Consider the following 20,639-nt stretch of genomic DNA (forward strand, 5'->3'; position numbering starts at 1 on the left):
AAGTAGCAACATTTTCTGGATGCTTTGCCAAGAGCTATTGCACTCTTTGGTGCGTGCAGATTGCATTCCTCTTATATGTTCTGCCAGCTTTGGTATTAGAGAATCCAGCATTAATGGCCACAAACTTGTATGAGCAATATATTCTCTGAGTAGCAGCAATTTAAAATTTTATTTCAGAAATGTATTTTAATTCCAAGTTCCTGTTTTCAGATACATAAGTATTGTAAAAATCCCGTTCTCTGAGATGTGTGTTAGTCTTAGCTGAGGGGCAATTTTACCTATTTATCTTGTTACTTCCTTAAACAGTCTGGACAGGTCTGTTCTATTACCTGAGTTCACAGCATCTCACAATGAATTGACATAAGCCATTTTGGTCATCACTCTTTAGATGCTAAAGAGATTCATGTAGTTCAGCACAGTATCATTATAAAATACTTCAAACTCTGCTTTAATACTCAGACATGACTTGCTAACCACTTGCTATGCAGGAATCACTACTCTTTTAATACTCTTAATACTCTTTTAAATACTCTTTACCACATGGGGTTTCCCTGCTCTGCTCAAGGTGAACTCATGATCTCCCCTCAGCACTCTTTCCAAGGGACGAGACCCTCCCCAAGGGTCCCTCCAGGCTGGATCACCTTCCCATCCCACTCCCCACTCCCTCCACCCTGCCAGCTGAAGAGGCCCTACCTTGCACACCCCCTGCATAGCAGGTCTCACTCATGTCTTCAGGAGAAAACCTCTAGTTTTGTTTCTTACAGACTGGAATACATAGCAGCAACCTTCCTGATCCCAGCCACGATCCAGCTGTAACTGACACTTGCAAAACTTCTTTCTCCAAGACCCCTCTCAGGAGCAGCTGAAGGAGCAGACAACTCAAAATAGCTCCTTCCAAATAGATCTGTAAACTGTGTTTAATGTGAACATACATGACAGCATTTGCTACAGGCCCAAACTCCCCCTACGTTTGAAGTATTTTATGATAATACTGTGCTGAACTGCATGAATCTCAAGAGGAGCTTGCATCTCCTCTCAAAGCATTGGCAAACCTCACATGTCCCCTCCAATGCTTCCGCATGTGCTATTTCTGAACAGGGGTTTTTAACTGTTTTGTGAATAGCTAGGGTTTTTTTAAACTTCTCACCTGGATTTGGAAAAGCAGACCTGCTGGCCTTGCTGGGAATGGTGTTTCTCACAGGTGCTTCTCAATAAACAGACTCAGCAGTGCTGTCAAAAACAGTAGGTGCACCATGTCCTCGGTCCTATTGCACACTGCTTCCCCCTGACAGTTTGTTATCATTGACCTCCTGCAGCCAGTGAGAAGAGCCTTGGGACAGAAAAATGACACATTTATGATACAGAAAATAATAAAGATATTTCTTCCATTCTCTGACAGATAAAGAATCCTTGTGGCTCCTTCCAGGATTTCCTTCCACAAATGTTACTGAAGGCTTTCTGTTGATGATCCCCCCAGTTCTGGCCTAAAAGCAACAAGGGGTTTGGCAGTAGCATGTGAGAAGCAGGACTGTGTTTCAGTGCTGCCGATATGCCAACCGCATGTGATCCATTTCCCAGGTCTGGTCCTGCACCGCTGTGGCTGAGCCCCTGGGACTGGGTAGCATAACGCTACCTACGACTATTCCTGATAAGGCTGAAAATTTTGCGGGTGTTGCTATTTAATAACAACTGCTCTACAAACACAAATATGGAAGTGTTCCTCGCTAAAATACGGGGCAAGGGCAATACAGGCAAGTGAAGCAGTGAATGCCGCAGCGTGTGAAATACTACTCGGCTGTGTTTATCTGCCCTGCAGTGAGCAGAGCTAAATGCCTAGCCTTAAAGGGAAGTCCCTATTTTAAGGGCTTACTCTGGCCAGCAGCGAGATGAGAATTTCTACCGAACGCATTCACCATAATGTAAAAATTTCAGGGATAAGGGTCTGGATGCAAGGGGGCAGGGGGAGGTACATCAGGTTCATTCCCCATGTGCCAGGCACTAGTCAGGAAGGTGCTTCTCTGGGCTGAATGTCCCAAAACTCCCCTCCTGCACTGTCACTGCCCCTGTCAGCAGCTCCCTTAAAGCAGGGATCCAAAGTCACTGGTATCCTTCTCTGCCGAACAAAACCCAAGCACATGCAGTTTTCAGATTTGAGATTTTATGCATTTCTTTCTTTGGATGCCTTTAAAAAAATACGTGTGATATGATCTGCCCAGAAGAGAGCAGCATTGACACCCTGTGGAGGACAACCAAGGTATTCTCTTGCCAGACAGAAGACTGGTTCACATTATCAGCCATGATACGGAGATGAAAGATTCTTAACAGGAGCTACCTGAAGTTTAATGGGAGCCTTTTTGTGAAACCAGCATACATCAGAGCATACCACAAAGCTGTTAGACTTGCATCAAAGCAACAGGAACTGTCTAAAACATTTAAGGCTTGCTGACGGTAAAAATGCACCGTGGCATACACAAAGGCTGTCCTTGATGTGCTGCAGGTGTGCCCTTAATTAATCGGAGACATAACCTGTTGTTCATGGGGAATTTTTGACGGAACCATTTTAGAAGGGACATGCGCAACACAGCCAGCCCTTTTCAGATGAACTACAACTGAGTACTGCAGCTTTGGGATTTGGGGGAGGAAGGCGAGGGTCCCTTTTCCCTCCTCCAAGCATTTTCTGAGCAGCTGTGGCCGAGTGTCTGGGCAGAGCAGTCTGCGGAGCACACCCCTGCCCACCCTCAGCCAAGGCAACGCTGGCAGGGTGTCAGCGCGCGGGCTTGGCAGAGGCGCCGGCGGCTCTGCCTTTGCTGCTCTGTAATCAGGTTCCAGCCCTGCCAGTACTCCGGCGGGCTTGTGACACCGCACGGCCATTTTCGGGGGACCACCCCCCTGCCAGAAAGGTCGCGCTCCTGCTTTTGCCCAGAATTTTCCATCGGATTTCACGAAAAGTATTGCGTTTTGCTGAACAAGGGGGAACTTTTACACCCCTGTGATGGCAGATGACACGAGTACAAGGCTCTGTGTTTTTTCCCTGTTGTCAGAGCCCAACTGCATCCACGTTGCTGTGTGGGTGACTGCCTTTGATCCCATACAGAGGAGGTAGCTTTCTTGAGGAGTGTGCTGGGAAGGAACAACTGTTGATCTCCCTCCCGAAATCCCATCTGTTGTCTTCAGCAACTATGACTTGCTGGCTGGACTAGATAATGTTTCTCTGGCAGGAGCTGTAATTTTCCAAGTGCTTGCTTGGTGCAAAGTCAGAACTTGATTAAAAAAGGACAAGCAGGAATATAATTTCCCTCTCTCCCGTCTGTTCTGCAGCGCGGTACAAGTTATGCTGCCAGCAGCCAGACAGTGCAGAGTCTGTGTGAGTTTTGGGGTTTGTTCCATGCCTCAGAAGGCGAGGAGCGGTATGCTAATGTTAGAGGCGGGTTCAGGAAATAGGGAAGCCTTTCTGGGTATTAATATTTGTGGTATTATTACTCCGCACGTCTTTGACGATCTGCCCCCGTAGATTGTTAGTTTGAGGTGGAAACTAAGTCAGCAGAAGCTAAAGTTAATCGTATTTCAATGTAACAAAGCACTGACTGTACTTCCAATGAGTTATTTGGGGAAATAAAGTTAAATGGAAGACTGTATCAGAGCCTGAGGAGTTAGGGAAAAAATAGCTCAAACCAACCAAGTGAATTCGAAAACTAACACAACCGCCTCTGAGACATTTCCCTTGCACCGAGATCTTGGACAATTTCTCAAGAAGTCACAGAAATGTGAAATACACCCATCCAAACAGCACCAGATCAACATCTGTTTGTTGTAGTGGGATAAAGTGCACCGAAGACAGGAAAACTGACTTTTACTGAGGTATATCTACTCCAGCACCGAGTCCTGATTAGAAGCACTAATGCCTGCAGACACTTAAGCGCACATACTCCAAAGGAAGGGGGGCTCATGCAGGGACCTTCCCCCACAACCAGCCACCGGGCGCCGCCGGGGGACCCCGAAATGGCGGCGGGCCGCCGCGGACCCTCCGGCCTCCGCAGGACGGGGGCTGCCCAGGCGGCGCCCCGCTCGCCCTCTGGTGGTCCCCATGGAGCCGGGGACCCCCAGCAGCCCCCGTCCTGCTATGGGGGCGGCCGGGGCAGGGCCCGGCCCCCGGCACGAGAGGGAGGCGGGTCCGGGCGGCCGCCCCCGCCCCTCAGCCGGCGGAGCCGGGCCGGGCAGCCGAAGCTCCGAATGGGGCGGCCGAGGCGGAGCTGCTCGGCCTGAGGAGAGCCCGCCGGCGGCTCCCGGCTGGAGGGGACCGAGCGCGGACGGCCGATGGCCGGGCGAGAGGACGGCCGGGACTGGGCGTACAGGTAGGGCTGGAGGGACCGCGGCCGGTTCGGCTCGGCGGTGGGCGCCGGGGCCGGCTGCTCGCTCCCCCCGGGCTGGCCCGGGCCGGTGAGCCCCCTGCTGCCGGCTCCCCGGGGGGCAGCCCTCGGGAACGCCGCTTTTACAACTTCCCCGCCTGCCCGTGTGCAGTGGCAGTACGGCCACTTTTGGTGGTGTGCTTTGTGGTTTTTTTGTTTCTTATTTTTTCCTATTTTTTTTAATTTTTGGACCTGGCCACCCCCGGCGGCGGCGCAGGTGTGCGCTGGGCGAGGCGCCGGCACCGTCCTGCGGCCTCTTCCCCTGCCTGCCTCGTAAATAAATCTTCCCTTTCTGCCCCGTGCCTCGCCTCCGGGAAGATCCCCTCAGCCTGAGTTTACCTAAGGCTGTGCCACTGCCTGTCCGGGGGCAAATTCCGCCTCTGAACGAAGGGAAGGCGTGATGCGAGCCTTCCCCATGGGGCTCTTGCCAGCTTTTCTGCCTGTTTGATCCCTGGATCGGCAGCAGGTGTAAAGCGGTCAGGGGAGCTGCCCCAAATCTGGTTTCCAAAAGTGGCTGGGTGTATCGAGACGAAACAGAGTCGGGCTGGCGGTTCTGAAACTCCGTCCCTGGGGGTGTTCAAGGAGAGGTTGGACGTGGTGCTTAGGGACATGGTTCAGTGGGTGACAGGGGTGGTAGGGGGGTGGTTGGACCAGGTGATCTTGGAGGGCTCTTCCAACCTTAATGATTCTGTGATTCCACCAGCTCCACGTTGCCCGAGATAACATGACCTACTACTGAAAAACTGGTGAAGATGTTAAGATAAGCATTTCTGATCCTACATATGCAGAAGGTAGCCGGCCACAATGACTTTTTTCCCAAATTTCCAGCTTCTGACCGTATTTCAGAAACAACCCCTTTAAAAAAATAATCTTTATACCATGTTACTACCTCTTTTTGTTGTCATTTTTCTGTGCAGAACTGTGTGGAAAAGTGAGTTTGGTCCATATTTGAGCTTCTGTGCTATGCTTTTACAGTGTCAGTTCTCTCTTTTTAATTGTTTATCAGTGTTATGGAGAAAAATGCACCCTGGACTTCTGTGCAGTCATAATTTGGGTCAATTTTGCACACACCAGATCCTTTGCTCTAAAAATTCCTTACTTCTAAAACGAGTGAAATCTGTAAAACTGACTGAACGGTGCATATTTAAATTCATTTACTTAAGCAGCTTTGATATGCTATGCAGAGTGTAACAGTCTGCATAAAGTGTTTGTTGGGAGGAGAGAGTTTTGAGCTGCATTTAGAAATAGCATCTGGAAGTTATTTAAAGTATAATTGACTTTTTTTTCCTCACTTGAAGGTATGTAGAAGCAGTTGTACAAGAATTCTTTTTTTTTATTTTATAGGGTTGATCCATATGGATTTGAAAGGCCAGATGACTTTGATTACGCATCCTATGAAGCTTTCTTTTCCAGATACCTAGTGGTACTCACTAGAAGAGCGATAAAATGGTCCAAGCTCCTAAAGGGCAAAAACAGTATACAGAAGAGTTTAAAAGGTGAGCTGTATGTTTGCTTACAAGTAAAAGAGCATTATGTTTGAACTGGTATACATTATGTTCAGTTGGTTTGGGTTTTTGAATGTTGAATACTATTTTCTCCTTCAAATGAAAAATATTATTATAAACAGTAACAATATGTAAACGAATGCCTTGTTGTTAGGGGGATCATTGATTTGATTTTAAGCTTACAAAGGAGTAATCCTTCTTTGGCATACACTATAATATCTTATTACATCTGTAACCCAGAGACTATGGCCACTGGTACTTCCAGATGCTGGTGTACAGCTGTTTGTTACATTGCATTCTGCTCTGTGCTCTCTCTGAAAAGACGTGTGATGATGCAGAAGGCATTGTCTGGAAGCCCCGGGATTGGGACGTTAGGTCTCTACCAACAGAGTGGTTACTGACTCCTTGGCGGTTTTTAGATTGCTGACGTTTTCTAGCTCATTTTATCCTCCTTTCATAAAACGATGTTCACCTCACTGCTAGAAGGGTGTGTATGGAGAGCTAAAACTAAGCGCCTTACAGATTGAACAAAGCAAAAATTAACGCGAGAGCTAACGCAGCATTGGGGAACATGCTGATGGAACAGTTTATGGCCAGTTCAAAAAGGAAGAAAATCTCTAGTTATGTTTCATCTTACAAGAGAGATGATAGGGAGAAATAAATACATGGAGGGAATCAGAAGGGGACGGGGTGTTGTGAGACTGAGGTGTCCCCCCCCCCCCCCTTCTTTGGATTGGTTATTTTTCCATATAGGCATCAATTTTTTCCCTTTGCTCTCAATTACGTTATTCAGGTTGCTTTCTTTTAGGAAACCTTTTGGAGTTCTCTATGTTAAAAAAAAAAGTGAGTAAAACAAACCAAAGTTAATGCACTGGCTGTAACATAGCTGAATGTTCAAAGCTCTGCTTCAGGTGCGGACTTTGAGTGCTAATTCTGGCTGGTTTTTTTTTCCCCTTGGCACCAGGAATGGAATGATAACAAGTGAGACATTTTAAGTGGAACAGTGTATTTAGTGGAAGGATGTCAGTTTTGAGGCCGAGGAACACTGGAAAATGTAGGTTTGAGCTATAGTTGCTAGATCATATGCTGCTATCTAGAAAATAACTACTGATACTCTCTTATTGTTCTTCCAAAGATAAAGAAGATTTTTTTAGGGTGTTCATTTTTAATATGGTAGTAATCTCCAGTATTCTGAGTTATTTTGTAGTATTCTAAGGATTCTGAGTTATTTTGTAGTATTCTAAGGATTCTGAGTTATTTGCAGTATTCTGAGGATTTTGAGTTTCTGCAGAATTTAGTGTTCCAGTTGTGGAAAAAAATAATCTTGGGTTTTAATTCATCTCCTTATTTTCTTAAAATGGGTGAACTGTGACAGGCGAAACCTTTAGTAATTTGTGCAAGCTGCTCACATCTCTCTGCTCTTGCGTAGCCTGTTCCAGCCTCACAGACGCAGAACGTTCCTGTGACAGAGCAGTGTGAATGCCTTTGGTCTTATTTCAGAGGCGAAACTTTGACTAATTCTCTCAGCTTGTCCACTAAGCTTCAGTACCAATAGTGGTGCTGTCCCTCTAGACACATAATGATAACAACCATTAATGTCGTGTTTATCTTCCCTAACCGGCTAATGTGTTGTATTTTTAAAAAGCCTGCTGCAGTTTGTGAAAAATGGGATAAAGTAGATCCACTGAGTGGGTGCAGGCAACAGCTTTGGCTGTAGCAAGCCCTTGCAGGCTGGTGTATCATCTTTGATGCTAATTTTTGCTAAAGGTACTCAAATCTGCATTCTCATGTATATGTGTAATATATAATGTGTAATTATAAGGAGAGCGACTGGAGTAAGTAGCATTGAGGAAGTGCAGTCTGAGTGTAAATTTGGAGTTGTTACAATAAGCCGCCCTCATCGTCATCAGCTGATACCTCAGCGGAGGAGAGCAGCAGATTAACCTGTACAACTACTGATTGAAATACTTCCCCTCTGATACCAGTATTCAGACTGAAGCCTGTCAGTTCCGTGAAGCACAGAATTAATTACCTAAGCAGTTGCTTCGGTGTGTGCTTTATCCTACAAGATGACCCTGCAGGCCCTTGGGGAGCAGAAGGTCTGCTTTGTGGGGTGCTCGCTGCCTGGTAAGGCACTCCAGCACCTGGCTTCCTTGCTCTGGAGCTCAAACCGCTGGTTCTGATCGACTTTCCCTCGGCTGCAGGTCAACCACAAGCTAGAACTGAGGAATGCTTGATTTGCTGCTTTTTCCCCTAAACCCAATAGGTGTATCTGCAAACCCCTACCCTTTTGAGTTCTGCTGGGGCCTTTTTAAAAGGTGCCCTGCTGTGTCTAGCTGGGGGAGAGGTGCTGTACGTGTGACATCTCTGCGGCTCCACGCCCATTTGTCTCCACACGTAGAGGAGCTCAGCGTTCCTGCCCAGCTGGCCAGGAAGAAGTGATGAGTTGTGCTAATTTTCCAGTTTGGAAATGTGGCGTGTTCACGTGCTGCTCACGTTAGCCTCATGCCCATGTGCGGTATGGACGTATGTAATTCTGTTCTACTGTAAAGAAAACTAATTAGGCTACATTTTAACAAGGGTAATTAAGCAGTGTATCCTGTTGTTCTGGATCAGAGCCTTCCGGCAGGGCAAGTCATGGGAGTTTTGGCTGATAGTTCCTTTTGCTCGTTCTCCAGTCTCTTCCTTTGTGCTATTTTGTGGTGTTCTGTTTCCCTTTCTGCCGTTGTTATCAATGCTGTCTGCTCTGCACATGAGGAATTCCAGTTGGCGTTTGGTCGCTTACCTCCTCTCTTTCACAGGATCTCAGTAACAAAGAAGATAGAATCATCGCTTTCATCCATTTGGCTGCTGTCTTTATTGGGACCATAGGCAGGCAGACAACCACAGGCAGGCAACAAACTGACATAATTACCCGAAGGAGCTTAACTCTGACCAAAAGTGCGCTGTGTGAGAGAATTGGGCTGCAGGTAGATTAGTCAAAATGACGGGCAGCAGAAGGCGCTTTCTGGTCTTTGAGGCTGGTAAAATCCAGTGAAAGGTGAAAGTGGTTGTAGCAGGAGCACATCTGTTCCTGCCCAGATGTTGGAGGAAGGAAGGAGCATCTTGAAAAGTCAGTTTGTACGTTTGACAGTAACTTGAATGTTTACAGCACAGGTCCGTTTTGTTTCTTCTGTGATGTACGCATAAAACAAAACCTTCAGTTCTTTGCTGGTATGCTGTTTTCAGCTCTGCCGTAGAGTTTTTTCCAGGGTCCGAGTTACTTTCCTCAGCATTTAATCGTAATTGTTATGTGCAGATATTTTTCAAAACCACCCTCTTCTAATATTTTAGGCATGATAATTTTTGTTTTTACATGGTGTTTTCCTGCATAACTTGGTCTGTCCATGGTGTAGAGTGAAACAACATTAAGGGGAAGGGGAAAAGGTGAATACAACTTTAACTTGAGGTAAAAACCTCAAGAATTACCATATCCTGTGTTAAACAACTTGCTTAAAAACTGATGTTTCGCGTTTCATGTATGAACAGAGGCAAAATTTTGACGTAAAGATATTTCTTTATCACACGCTCCAAAACTTAGACTGTTGCATGCTATGGGAGAGCATCTGGGTGCAGGTGCTGAGGGCTCGGTGGTTTTGAGCAGTGCTGCTTTTGAGATCAAGCCAGTGGTTTACAGTCAAGAGTCGGATGCGTGATCGAAGACACGTGCACAATCCGGCTTCATCTGTGAAAGCTTCTTAAATATGACAGTGGGAGGATATTCTGCTGTGTGGGCTGTTGTTGTGGGCTTTTTATTTCCTGAAGGTAATGTGGAAGCACTCGGGGCAATACGAGCCTCTGGCTGTCCATTGTCATGTGAATGATGACACCGGGGAATAATGAGTGTACTGGGCGCTGCAGGGCTGCTTTCCCCTTGTGCCAATGTCAAAGGCCTGTCCCCACTTCTCTGAATTTAATGCGTATTGTTGTTGGATGTGGTTGCTGGCTGTGCTTTCAGAATTGATAGTTGTTCCAGGAAATAAAAAAATATCATCCCAATTTGTGTGTTAAAATATGATAATCCAGTGATTTTACCCAGTGTGTGTGCTTCTAGGAGCATTTGCAGGCTCACCTGAACATGTCTTCGCGCTGGCTGAAATGGGGCTGCTTCCTCAGCTGCATTCCTGCGCTTGCTGTGCCCATCTATAGGATTTATTGAGCATCAGAGTTCAAAATCTTGTGTAAAAAAAAAAAAAAAAAAAAAAAAAAAAAAAAGATGAAGTGGGGATTATCAAACAGAAACGAGTGAATTATTTCCAGTCTGTCTAGAATAAGGTTGCAGTTAAAGTTACTTTACAGCTGGAACAAGAGAGGCTGTTACCCATAGTATAAATCCTCAGGGGAACGCTAAATAAGAACTGTACCCTGAAGGCCAGGTGCTTATTGCAAATGTGAAGGGTAGGAACATTTTTTTTTTGAGAGAAAGTGCCAGATTTTAGGTGGGTGGAATGCCCATTAGAGATGCACAGATCTCTCCTTTGACATTGGGAAAGCAGTTTTGGCTCCTAAAGGATAGGCAGCTAAAAGGAGGAGGAAACGAGGCATGTAGAAGGTCGCTGGCTGTGTTGCTGTAAACTCATTTTGCTCTGCTGTTTTTAAGACCTTTAATTCAGACACCATTTATCATGAGTTACAGACCTATATAACTGGATAAAACCAGGTTAGGTAATGATATTTTGTGCAGCAACCAAGAATTCCCCACTGTCGTTCGAGTCCCATTGAATTCGGAGAAGAGAAGCTGGTGCTTTAATTAAGTGTCATTCATTCAGTAGTAAATGCCTGATTCTTTTGTCAGTTTCTTCTCTCTGGAAAAAAGCAGAAAGATCTCAAATGTTCGGCTGTCTTTTTGGGGTCAGAAGGGGTAATGCTAATGTAGGATTATGTACCGATGAGCAGCATTGGTTCCCTTATTAACATCTTTCATTCCATTCCCAGGAGGAAGCTGCTTTGGCTGTTATTAGCCTGATGCTTCTTCCTGCAATCTTGCATCCTAGTTATTCACACTGAATCATCTGCTTAAAAAAAAAAAAAAAAAGACGAGGATGCAGGAGATAACAGCTATTTTAGATCTGAAAAGATTTTCCCAGTTATTCTGGGACAAATCATCTGCTGCTCTCTCACATTTCCATCCCTTCTAAATGAGTTTAGACAGTAGCCACGTATTTCATACTTCTGTGCCTGCTATGGTTTCAGTGGTTAGGTGCTAAGCTGAAATCCCAGTGTTAGGTTAACAGAGCCATTTATGCTAGAGCATAATCAAGCAAACAGTGGTAATGTGTCAGAGGCCGTTAGGGAAAGAAAAAAGTTAGTGCTCGTCTGAATGATAAAGGACAAAGATCAAGGAGAAGCTTTTTGGTGTTCGTATCTCCAGTCAGAAAGTGGGAAGGATTCAAAATCCTAATGAGGCAACAGAGGACTGAGAAAAGCATGGGTCTGGAGATCAGCCTGGGGAGTTTGAGTGGCAAGTACTTAGGCAAGAATCAAAAATAAACTGTGTAGCTGAGAAGAAAATGCTTATCCTAAGTGGTGGTATAGGGGAGAAAGCCTAATAATCTCTAGTCAAGAGTTGTCCTGTGACTTATCAGCTTTCTGTTGCTCATTCCAAAAGAAAAATGTAGCTGGAGATGTTTTCAAAGCAATCTAACAAACAAAAACTTCTTGTTTTGCAGTGAAGAGATATATCAGGAAAGGCATCCCCAATGAACACCGTGCGTTGATCTGGATGATTGTGAGTGGAGCCCAAACCAACATGGAGCAAAACCCTGGATACTACCACAGGCTGCTCGAAGGAGAGAAAAATGACAGGCTGGTCGAAGCAATCAAAACAGGTTATTGTCCTGATAATTAAAACTGTGTTTATCTACTGTCCTATGTCCTTAAATTGTTAGAGGTCAAGTTATGTCATGGAAAACTTGGGTTTCTGTAGTAGTGGTTTAAGTGCTGAATTAGCATGTAAATTAGATTAGCCATAAGCTCTTTAACAGCACAGATCTTTCCAGGTTCTTCGTGTGGTCAAAAACATTAAGGAAGATTAGAATTTTTTTGGAAAGGAACAGAGAACAAACTAGAAGGCGTTATTATGTCATCTCCTAGGTGAATGATGAGTTCTAACTTTGTAGTGTGAGACCTGCCTTTGCATCTGTTTCTCCTTATTTCAGTCCCAAAAGGACCTGGAAGGGCAGCAGAGATGGCTGAAGTTGTGGAACAGTGTCTGTGTAAGGCAGATGAATTACGCTTGCATCTCAGCTCGAGGAAAAAGTTGCTGATAGACCTAAATGAATTATAAAGGGTGTAGAGAGGGTGAATGGGGAACAGTTGTTAACTGAAGCAATTTGTCTAACAAGAGCTAAGGGCACTGAATGAACTTTGCCATGCTGTGGATTTAGAAGAGCACATCACTGAATTGTGGTGCTTGTTGCTGGAGGGTGCTGCTGAGGTCAAAACCACAAACTGGTTTAAAAAGGAATTTGGCAAACTGAGGGGTGGGGAAATCTACTCAGGACTGTTACAGCAGTATGGAGGTACCCCCTGATGCATGAAATCACTAAATGTAAATCCTTGAAAGAAGGGAAGAGTAAGAGCATAAATACCACTCCCCTACTAGTCCAGTTTCTTATACTCTTTGTACATAGACTAGTGGCCAAAAATGAGTGACCAGGTGTTAGACCACCCTGACCTTGCACTGGCCCTCGGGGTGTCTGAAGGAGGCAGGGATGGGAGGGACAGGACAAGTAAGTAAAAGTTTGTAACTGGTATTTGTCCCCACATTTTTCAACCTGCTGCAGCAGAACTTTTGCAGAGAAGCTGTTACTGCCCGGATTGCCCGCTTGCTGAGTTGAGAGGTAGGACTGTGCTTTGGACAAGCACGATGCCGAGGCTGTTATGTAAGAATGGCAGGTGTGGTTGCTGTTTTCTTTTTCCATCTTAAAAAAGCCAGGTAGTTAAAGCTGGGATTTTACTGATTTTAGTTGAAGTTGGATAATCATTAGAACTCCTTTCGTTTTATGCCAAGTTCCCCCTCCTCCACAGCAGCACCGTGGGCTTTTGAGACTACACGCCTTAGTAAGGCATTTTGGAACATAATCTCTCATGTTCCTGCAAATGAAGACTAACCAGAAATCTCCAGGTTCATATCCTGCCTAGGGATAGACACAGCAGAGCTCTAACTTTATCTATACGGAGGGAACTAAGTTGAGTTTTTGTAGCCAGCCTTGCTAAGGGCCTGGAGAAGGAGCAAAGCGTATTCAGTGCAAAATTCAGAGCAAAGTGTATAGTTGCTGCAAGTGGGAGATGCAAGCAATTTCTTTTCTGAAACTAGACCATAGCACAAGTGGTCATAGCGTGACAGCAGGAAGCTTTTCACACTGGTTATACAATGAATTAAAATATTTCCGCGGGGGAGGAAGAATAATGTCAGAAGCTAAAGATCTACTTTTGAATTACTGAGGAACTAAACTTTTGGAAGAGCGACTGCATCGATAGGTAAACTGCAGAAGAGGAAACTAAAAAGGAGCAAGTGAGGGAAAGGGATGCAAGAAAAATGAGTTGGATGGGAAAAAAATACGAAAAGGACCTCAGACTTTCAGAGTGATAGATTTCCCTTCAGAAAGGTAGCAATGACGTAAACATATGAGGGTTAGGAGAAAAGTGTTTAAGGTGAATGGAAATTTTATGTTAATGAACTTAATGCCCCTCTTGACTGTACAAACTTTATCATGAGCTTCAGCTGAGGACTGTTTCAGTGTAAATTGTTGTCTGAGTTCATTTCTGCTTGTGTTGTTTTCCCATCATAGCAGTTGTTTTTAACAGTAAACTAAATTAGGATGTGGAATCTTGCTGCCATGCACTTCTCGGGTCTGCAGTTTCCAACATTTTCAGACAATTGTGCTGTATTTAGTCTTATATCCCGGCTGTAGAGTAATAGCCCAACACAATGCTGCACTTTAAAAACAAGAGAATAGCAACTGTGCTTTTTTTTTTTTTCAGTGGGAGGGACAGGAGGGCAAGGCCAACTTAAGACTTCAAAATCCCTTGTAAAATATTTAAGAGCCAGTTACCTGTTTCTTTTACACGCCCAGAAGCTCCAAACAATTTTCATTTCCATTTAGAACTTATTTTCAATATGGAAATGTCTTAAATGGGATGTAACTAAATTAAAAAATGCAGGTGGACTGTACAGAGAAATGGTCTAATTTTAAAGAAGAATCTGATTAGTAATAACAATAAATCTGAACTATCCTTTGAACGATTTCTTCTTCATCTTGTTGTTTCTTAACTGATGGGCTTTATTGATGATTTTGTTTTATGACGCCTGCTTTTGGAACACTTTTGGGTTTTATTTTTGAAGAGAAATGTGGGAGAGAAGACTTCTTACTTTAAACGTAAAAATAAGAACTTAAGGAATGCAGGTCTCTGAAAGTTGATGGCAATTTTCATAGTTTAGTTTACGTACATATTTAGAAGGGAATATGTTTCTACTGAGCTTTGTTGTTCATGCACTGATGTAGTAAAGTTCAGTTGGACAAGTGGTGTTGTCCTTTGTGTCCTCCTGACACAGTCTACCTGCAGGCTACAAAAAGGCCTGGGCGTTAAGTTAATGTAGCTTCTTTGCAGTAAGTCCCCCTTCAACCAGGCCATTTTCAGGTAAGTATGTAGTGTGTGCAAGTCTTCCCATGTACACATGCAGCTAATATCCATGTTTTCACTTTTTTATTTTTTTCCCTTTTTTAAATCTGCTCTCACAGAGGCGCAAACAACATCGCTTATTGGCTCGGCTCTGGTCAGCAGCGGGGCCCTTACCTAACATGGGGCAGCTTCTAGATTCTTCTCACAGAAGCCACCCCTATGGCCCCCTGCTACCAAAACCTTGCCACGTAAACCCACTACAGCATTTCATGAGGGGGAGCTGTATTGGTGACAAACTTGGGGTCTGATATCTGAGAGTCCCCACGGCCTGTACGGCACCTCGTGACCGCTGGCCTGAGGGCCTAGCTGTGTGGGTCGGGTAGCGGTTGTGGGATCATTCGTAATAGGTTCAGAACTGTAATTCAGACAATAGCCAACTATAAAATCGACTCTACGCTTCAGACAGTGAATATTTTACTCTCAAAGCACGAATAAGTTTCTCTGAAGGGGGGTTGAACTATTCGTGGAGGTTGGGAACGTTCTCATGAGTTTTTCATGGCATTTAGCCATGTGGAAGAGCAGTGTCAGCTCTTTGGGCTCTGTTTTAGAGAAGTTAAATCAGGTGGTGCCCAACTGCTACCTCGTCTCCTTGTCTGTCTGCCGAAACAGTTAAAGGAAGAACTGGAGAAGGAAAGTGCATGGTGATACTTCCTCAGAATATTTTACCTAGTGTCCAGTTATCTGTGAATTGGGGGACTTCCTGAGTCATGTCATGTTTGTAGTTAATAGCACTGGATAGGGGGAAAAAAATCACCAAAAACATGGTGTTGCTCCTTTTTCATCTCCTTCAACTTGCTCATGATTTTGCAGATCATTGTGCTGCCTCACTCATAAGCATATCCCTCCAGACTAAAGAGCTTTAATCCTTTTTGCCTTTCTGTGTATGGTAGCCATTTCATTCCTGTGATTGTTGTCATTCTCTTCCGTGTTCTCTCCAATTCTGGTATCACCTTTTGGATGTGAAAGGGACTGGGGTTTATGCAATAACCAAGATACAGGATGCTTCTCAATTCCATGCAGTGGTATTATCATCTCCTTTTGTAGAAAATCCTATCCCAGTTTGCTTTCTTGATTGCTGTAAGCTATTGAACTATTACTTGAAGCTGGGTGATTCAGGCTTGATTTCTCTAGTCTTAGTTGATAGCAAACTTCAACATAACTTTTTAAAACAAACCAAAAAACCAAATCTCCAGAACAATTTGTAGTTCTCATTGTTACGAAGTAAAGCTTGAAGATAAGTCCTGAATATCCAATTATAACAAATTTAAAATACCCTTTATGTATTTTATTTTTTCAAATTGTAATTGATGACCTCCAGAATAATGAGATTAGGTTTTCACTGGAGTTTTTGAATGCTTGTACTTGGCAAAAAAAATAATAAAATAAAAAAAATTACTTGCCTGGAATGTATTCAGAACAGAAGCAAGTTACAGACTAACAGTAGTGAAGAAGTGTGATCAAAATCACAGAAGTGTAGGGGTTGGAAGGGACCTCAAGAGGTCATTGGGTCCAACCCCCCTGCCAAAGCAGGTTCCTTAGAGCAGGCTGCCCAGGTAGGCGTCCAGACGGGCCTTGAATATCTCCAGAGAAGGAGACTCCACAACCTCCCGAGGCAGCCTGTTCCCGTGCTCCGTCACCCTCACCGTGAAGAAGTTCTTTCCCATGTTGGTGCCGAACTTCCTGTGCTCCATTTTGTGGCCATTACCCACATGGAGTATAGGATGTTAATAAATAAATAAATAAATGCTTGTGTAATTTATCGGGCATTGTGTCTGGGAGTGGGAAGCACATCGATACGAAGATACGTACAGAAAGGGTGGGGTAGCAAGTTGGAGAAGTCTGGCTTGTAGGCATGCCTGGCTTTTGAAGGAACCTAAATGTGAAAAGCACAAGACTGATGCAAAAAACATTAATGGAGCGCACATTTAAATCTCTTTGTTCCAGAAATAACATCTACATTTCTAATTTAGGGTTTTAAAATAGATATCTCTTTCTACAACTGAGTCTAATGTGGTTTTCTGCCTATGTTCGTGTTGCTGAATGAGAGGTGAAAATGCTGCAGTCCTCTGGAAGGGAAGAAGCAAGCCAACGGTCTTCTCATGCTTGCTGCACAGAGATAAATCAACAGGAGAGGAAAGCTGTTGGTTTTGTTTCGCAGCAGCATAACACCGCCACCTCCCAGTACTGAAGGATCATCTGAAATAAAAAGCTTTTGGGATTTAATCTGAGTGTACTGCAAAGAAATAGCTCGTCTTTTCTCTGTGGCCTTCCTCCTGGCCCCGTGCTCCTGTGCATAGCTTGGATCTAGTCAGCAGGTCTGCACACAAGATTGTCATGGTTTTGGGGTTTATCTAACAGTAGAAAGCACTCACTTTGATTTCCCTGCTCAGTCCATTCTGGTGATTTTCTTTCCCCCAAACTGGAGTAGCTTGAGGTTGTGTTCCTTTGGCCGCTAACATCTGTCCTAACAGAAGGAGGTAGGTGAGTGGAGAGCAGGTCAGCTCTGAAGTGTGGATGGGGAGAAGGAGGTGTTCAGCCATCCCTGTTGGGACCGCTGTAGTAAAGTGGGGTCAGTGCTCAAGTCAGGTACATCTCTCTTCGTCTGCCTCTGCCATTTGCCTTCAGGCATCTCTGGCACAAGTCCGATAAAACGGCAAAACACATTGGCTTGTGCAAGCTTGGCGAGTGGGCTGGCGCTGCTTGGCTTGTGCTTGGAGGAGCCTCAGAGCTGTAGGAGGGGGAAAAACATGCAGGTGGGAGCAGAAGGGGAGAGTGGAGAGGGGAGGAAGGAGGACTGCCTGCTCTTGCTGCTCTATGCTCACGGTAATGATCTGACAAAAGACGGCTTGTGGGACTGAAAGGTTTCTCCCAACCTTAATGGAAAATCATGGTCTGTAATGAGAAAGCAAGTAGGAGCTGATGCTCTAGCCTTAGGCCTTCCCCAGCTTGTGAAATTAAAGGTCAGTTCAGTTTGGTCTGCTTCTGCTCTGTGTGTAGGGGACTTTTCCTCTTCCCCTCTTGCCCTTATTCTGCACAGCTTGGGGGGAAGAGCCACTGCTGAAATGTCAGCATTCCTCTTTTTTTTTTTTTTTTGTGAAGCCCAGCCTATACTTCAATAAACAAGAAATTATTCTGATTATGCAAATACAATGCTGCTCTTCCTAGCAAGAGGAAAGACAGCACTTAGTTATCCCCTTGTTCCTGCAACTGTATCCTTAGTTAGCCTGGCTGTTACTCAAGTCCTTTTAAAAATTATCTTTTTCCTTGAGCTTTTCTTTTAAGTCACGTGAGTGGTGAGGTGAAATATTTTCCAACCCTCCTGTTTCTGTAAATGATTTATTGACTTTAAAAGGAAGAAATAGTGATTAGTGTAAAGTTTTTTTAATGCTTGTGATTTCCATGAAACTAATCATGATTTTGGGCGACTTTCTTCCTTTGGTTGCTTACAACTCAAGTTTGTGTCAAAGCTGTAGTAGACTTCTTCCAGTATGCAGGAAAAGCTGATAGGATCTGATAACTCTAGGACATAAATATCTGTACAGTAATACTGTTACTGATTTTTTTTTGTTTTGTTTACTGTAATTCATTTTTTCTTTGTTTTTGTTAAAGCCAACCAAAATAACTGTTGTTTTATTAATGTCTCAAGGTTTGAAAATCTTCAAAGTAATGTTACTTTTAAAACATTTTTTTTTCCCTGACTTGGACTTCTGAAAGTCAGACATGCAAGTGGACTAGTAACCTTGGCTTCCTTCTTTATAGAGTGAAGCAAGCTAAAAATTAACTCTGCCTCTTTCTTTCCAACAACCAAAGGGAGTTTTGGGTGACCAGCTCAAACCTGCATGCCTAGTTTTTAGGCCTTTGTAGAGAGAGATGAGGCCTGTTATTCGCATTTGGTCCAGAAGAAATGAAAGTTTTGAAGTGTCAGTAACTGCACAGTCCTTCCTTGGTTTAGCACTGAGCTAAGGATGTGCCATGTGCACTGTTGACAAATCAATCTCCTTCTTGGTGATCTTGCGCAAAGGAAGGAAAAGGTTGTCCAATGGTCCCATCACAGGGAAAAAAAATTACAGTGATTTCAGGTAGACGTGCTCAGTTGCAGGACCAAGATTATATTTTTAGTTGTTTGGGACTGTTTGGTTGAAGCTCCCTGAATGATAAGTCAACCGAAAGATCATTGGATTTGTTACGAGAATGTTTTCCTAGAGGTGCAGCTCATTTCAGGCCGCTCTGCTAGATAAATTTGGTATGAGTTCTCTTTGTTGGTCTAAATGAGTGGTTTGCTTTCATTTAAGCTTTTGCAGTCAGACCTAGAGTCCATTCTGCAGGAGAATTTCTTTAGTCCTGCTTTAAATTGTTTTCTGTACCCTAATAGGATTAGTCAGTTTAGGAATGGATTATCCTCAAGTGTAGATGCTCTTTTAGCCAAAACAGAGGTAAAGCTGGTTCTTGTTAAAATTCATCCACCAAAACTACAGTTTAATGAGGTTTCAGTTGTGCTTCAGGAAAGCTGTAAAAGTCTGCTTTGAAAGCCAAGGAGGGAACAGCTCTTAATTTTGATCATTTTTCTCCCTTTTGTCTAGACATGAATAGAACATTTCCAGATAACATAAAATTCCGCAAAACGGCTGATCCCTGCCTGCAGCACACGCTCTACAATGTGTTGGTAGCATACGGGCACCACAATAAAGCAGTAGGATATTGTCAGGTATGTAGTCGTTGTGTTGTGTTTTTTTCCCCCGTTTGTTTGTTTCTAAGCAATGCTGCATTTCACCAATGGTAATTGGTTTTGTCCATTTGAATGTGTGCTTTCAGAAGCAGATCCACAAACAATTTCTGTTTTTAAAATGGCCCTGGGAGAGAAAAAAATTAATCACTTCAAGCAAGTTCAGGTGTCCTTGTGAGTTTCCCCAGGGTCTTTTTGTAGCTACTTCGACTGTATTTGGTTTGATTCATTAAGTGCAAAACAAGCGTTTCATTACACATAGTTGCATCAAGATTAGCCGCTTTGGACAGGAGGAAAAAGAGAACTTGTCTTTCCCTCTTCCTCCCTCCTGCCGTCTTTCCTGGAATAGTCCTTGGTGTGTAGGAGTCATCATGAGATCTCAGTTGTCTTTGTTTTCACTGGAACGTTTTTCAAAATACAGGAAAACCAGTGCTCATGTGATATATCATCTAGGATTTTGGATAATTGGGTAGGCACGTTGTAAATCAGGGAATGTTTCAGGAATGGATGTTTTCTACTAGTGAAGCAGCAGACTTCATCCAGATAGATATTGTGGTGCCTGCTGCACAATAGGAGAGACCCTGTAAACATTAGAAAATTCAGAGTTTAAAAAAAAAAAAAAAAAAGTACTTTATTTTGCGGAATTCATTTTAGCATCTGAAGGCTCTTCAGGGGCATTTTCATAATCCTACTGCATTTGTAGTATTTGCTGGCATTTAGCCCCCCCATTTGGGAGCGTATTGGGCTTTGCATGGTCATGCCGTGACAAGGGCATGACATTACCTAAAATCAAGAGTCCTGTGAATTTATGCTTAAGAGTATTTTCCTGTGTATGCCATGTTAAATGCCAAGCAGTCTCTTGTCACCATAGATAGAAGCAGTTACTGAGCTGTCAGCCTCGAAACAAATCGTTGCCTCCCTGGCTAGAAGGGCGAGCGCCGTGTAAGGCCACGCAAGGTCTGTCCAAGCCGTCTGAGTAACAAGTGCTGAGTGACTCCAAGCTTGAAAATGAAGCCCTGGGGAAGATGCCATGTCCTAATATTTCCGTGTTATGGGAGCGTTGCAAGGCCTTGTGTGGTGGGACAGGCGAGTCAAATCTGCTGAATGCAAGAAATGAGATTTCAGCTGAGATAGGAACTTCTGGCTTCCAGAGGCTGTGAAGGGCCCTCTTGGTGGCCGTCATCTTTTCAGAGCTGTGACTGGCAGCACTCAGGAGACCGAGAGACAGCGCTGCTGCCTGTGCCCATAGCCAGTGCTGGGGAAGTCAAACGTGGAAGGGGA

The 20,639-nt window shown here is 44.1% G+C and overlaps 1 protein-coding gene across 2 annotated transcripts in view; it reads left to right on the plus strand.

The window, feature by feature from the left end:
• Positions 1-4,194: 4,194 nt before the first annotated feature.
• The window catches only part of GRTP1 (growth hormone regulated TBC protein 1), a 37,935-nt gene continuing 21,490 nt past the window's right edge, over positions 4,195-20,639 (plus strand). For both annotated transcript variants that reach the window (XR_005820040.1, XM_040557385.1), the window contains exons 1-4: positions 4,195-4,352; positions 5,751-5,902; positions 11,620-11,778; positions 19,216-19,340. Coding sequence is in view for 1 of the 2 variants with exons in the window: in XM_040557385.1 (XP_040413319.1) it covers positions 4,315-4,352; positions 5,751-5,902; positions 11,620-11,778; positions 19,216-19,340 (474 nt within the window). In the remaining variant the exon portion in view is untranslated. The remainder of the gene's footprint in view (positions 4,353-5,750; positions 5,903-11,619; positions 11,779-19,215; positions 19,341-20,639) is intronic.

The sequence above is a fragment of the Cygnus olor genome, chromosome 1 (assembly GCF_009769625.2).
Source record: "Cygnus olor isolate bCygOlo1 chromosome 1, bCygOlo1.pri.v2, whole genome shotgun sequence".
NCBI classification, from domain to species: domain Eukaryota; kingdom Metazoa; phylum Chordata; class Aves; order Anseriformes; family Anatidae; genus Cygnus; species Cygnus olor.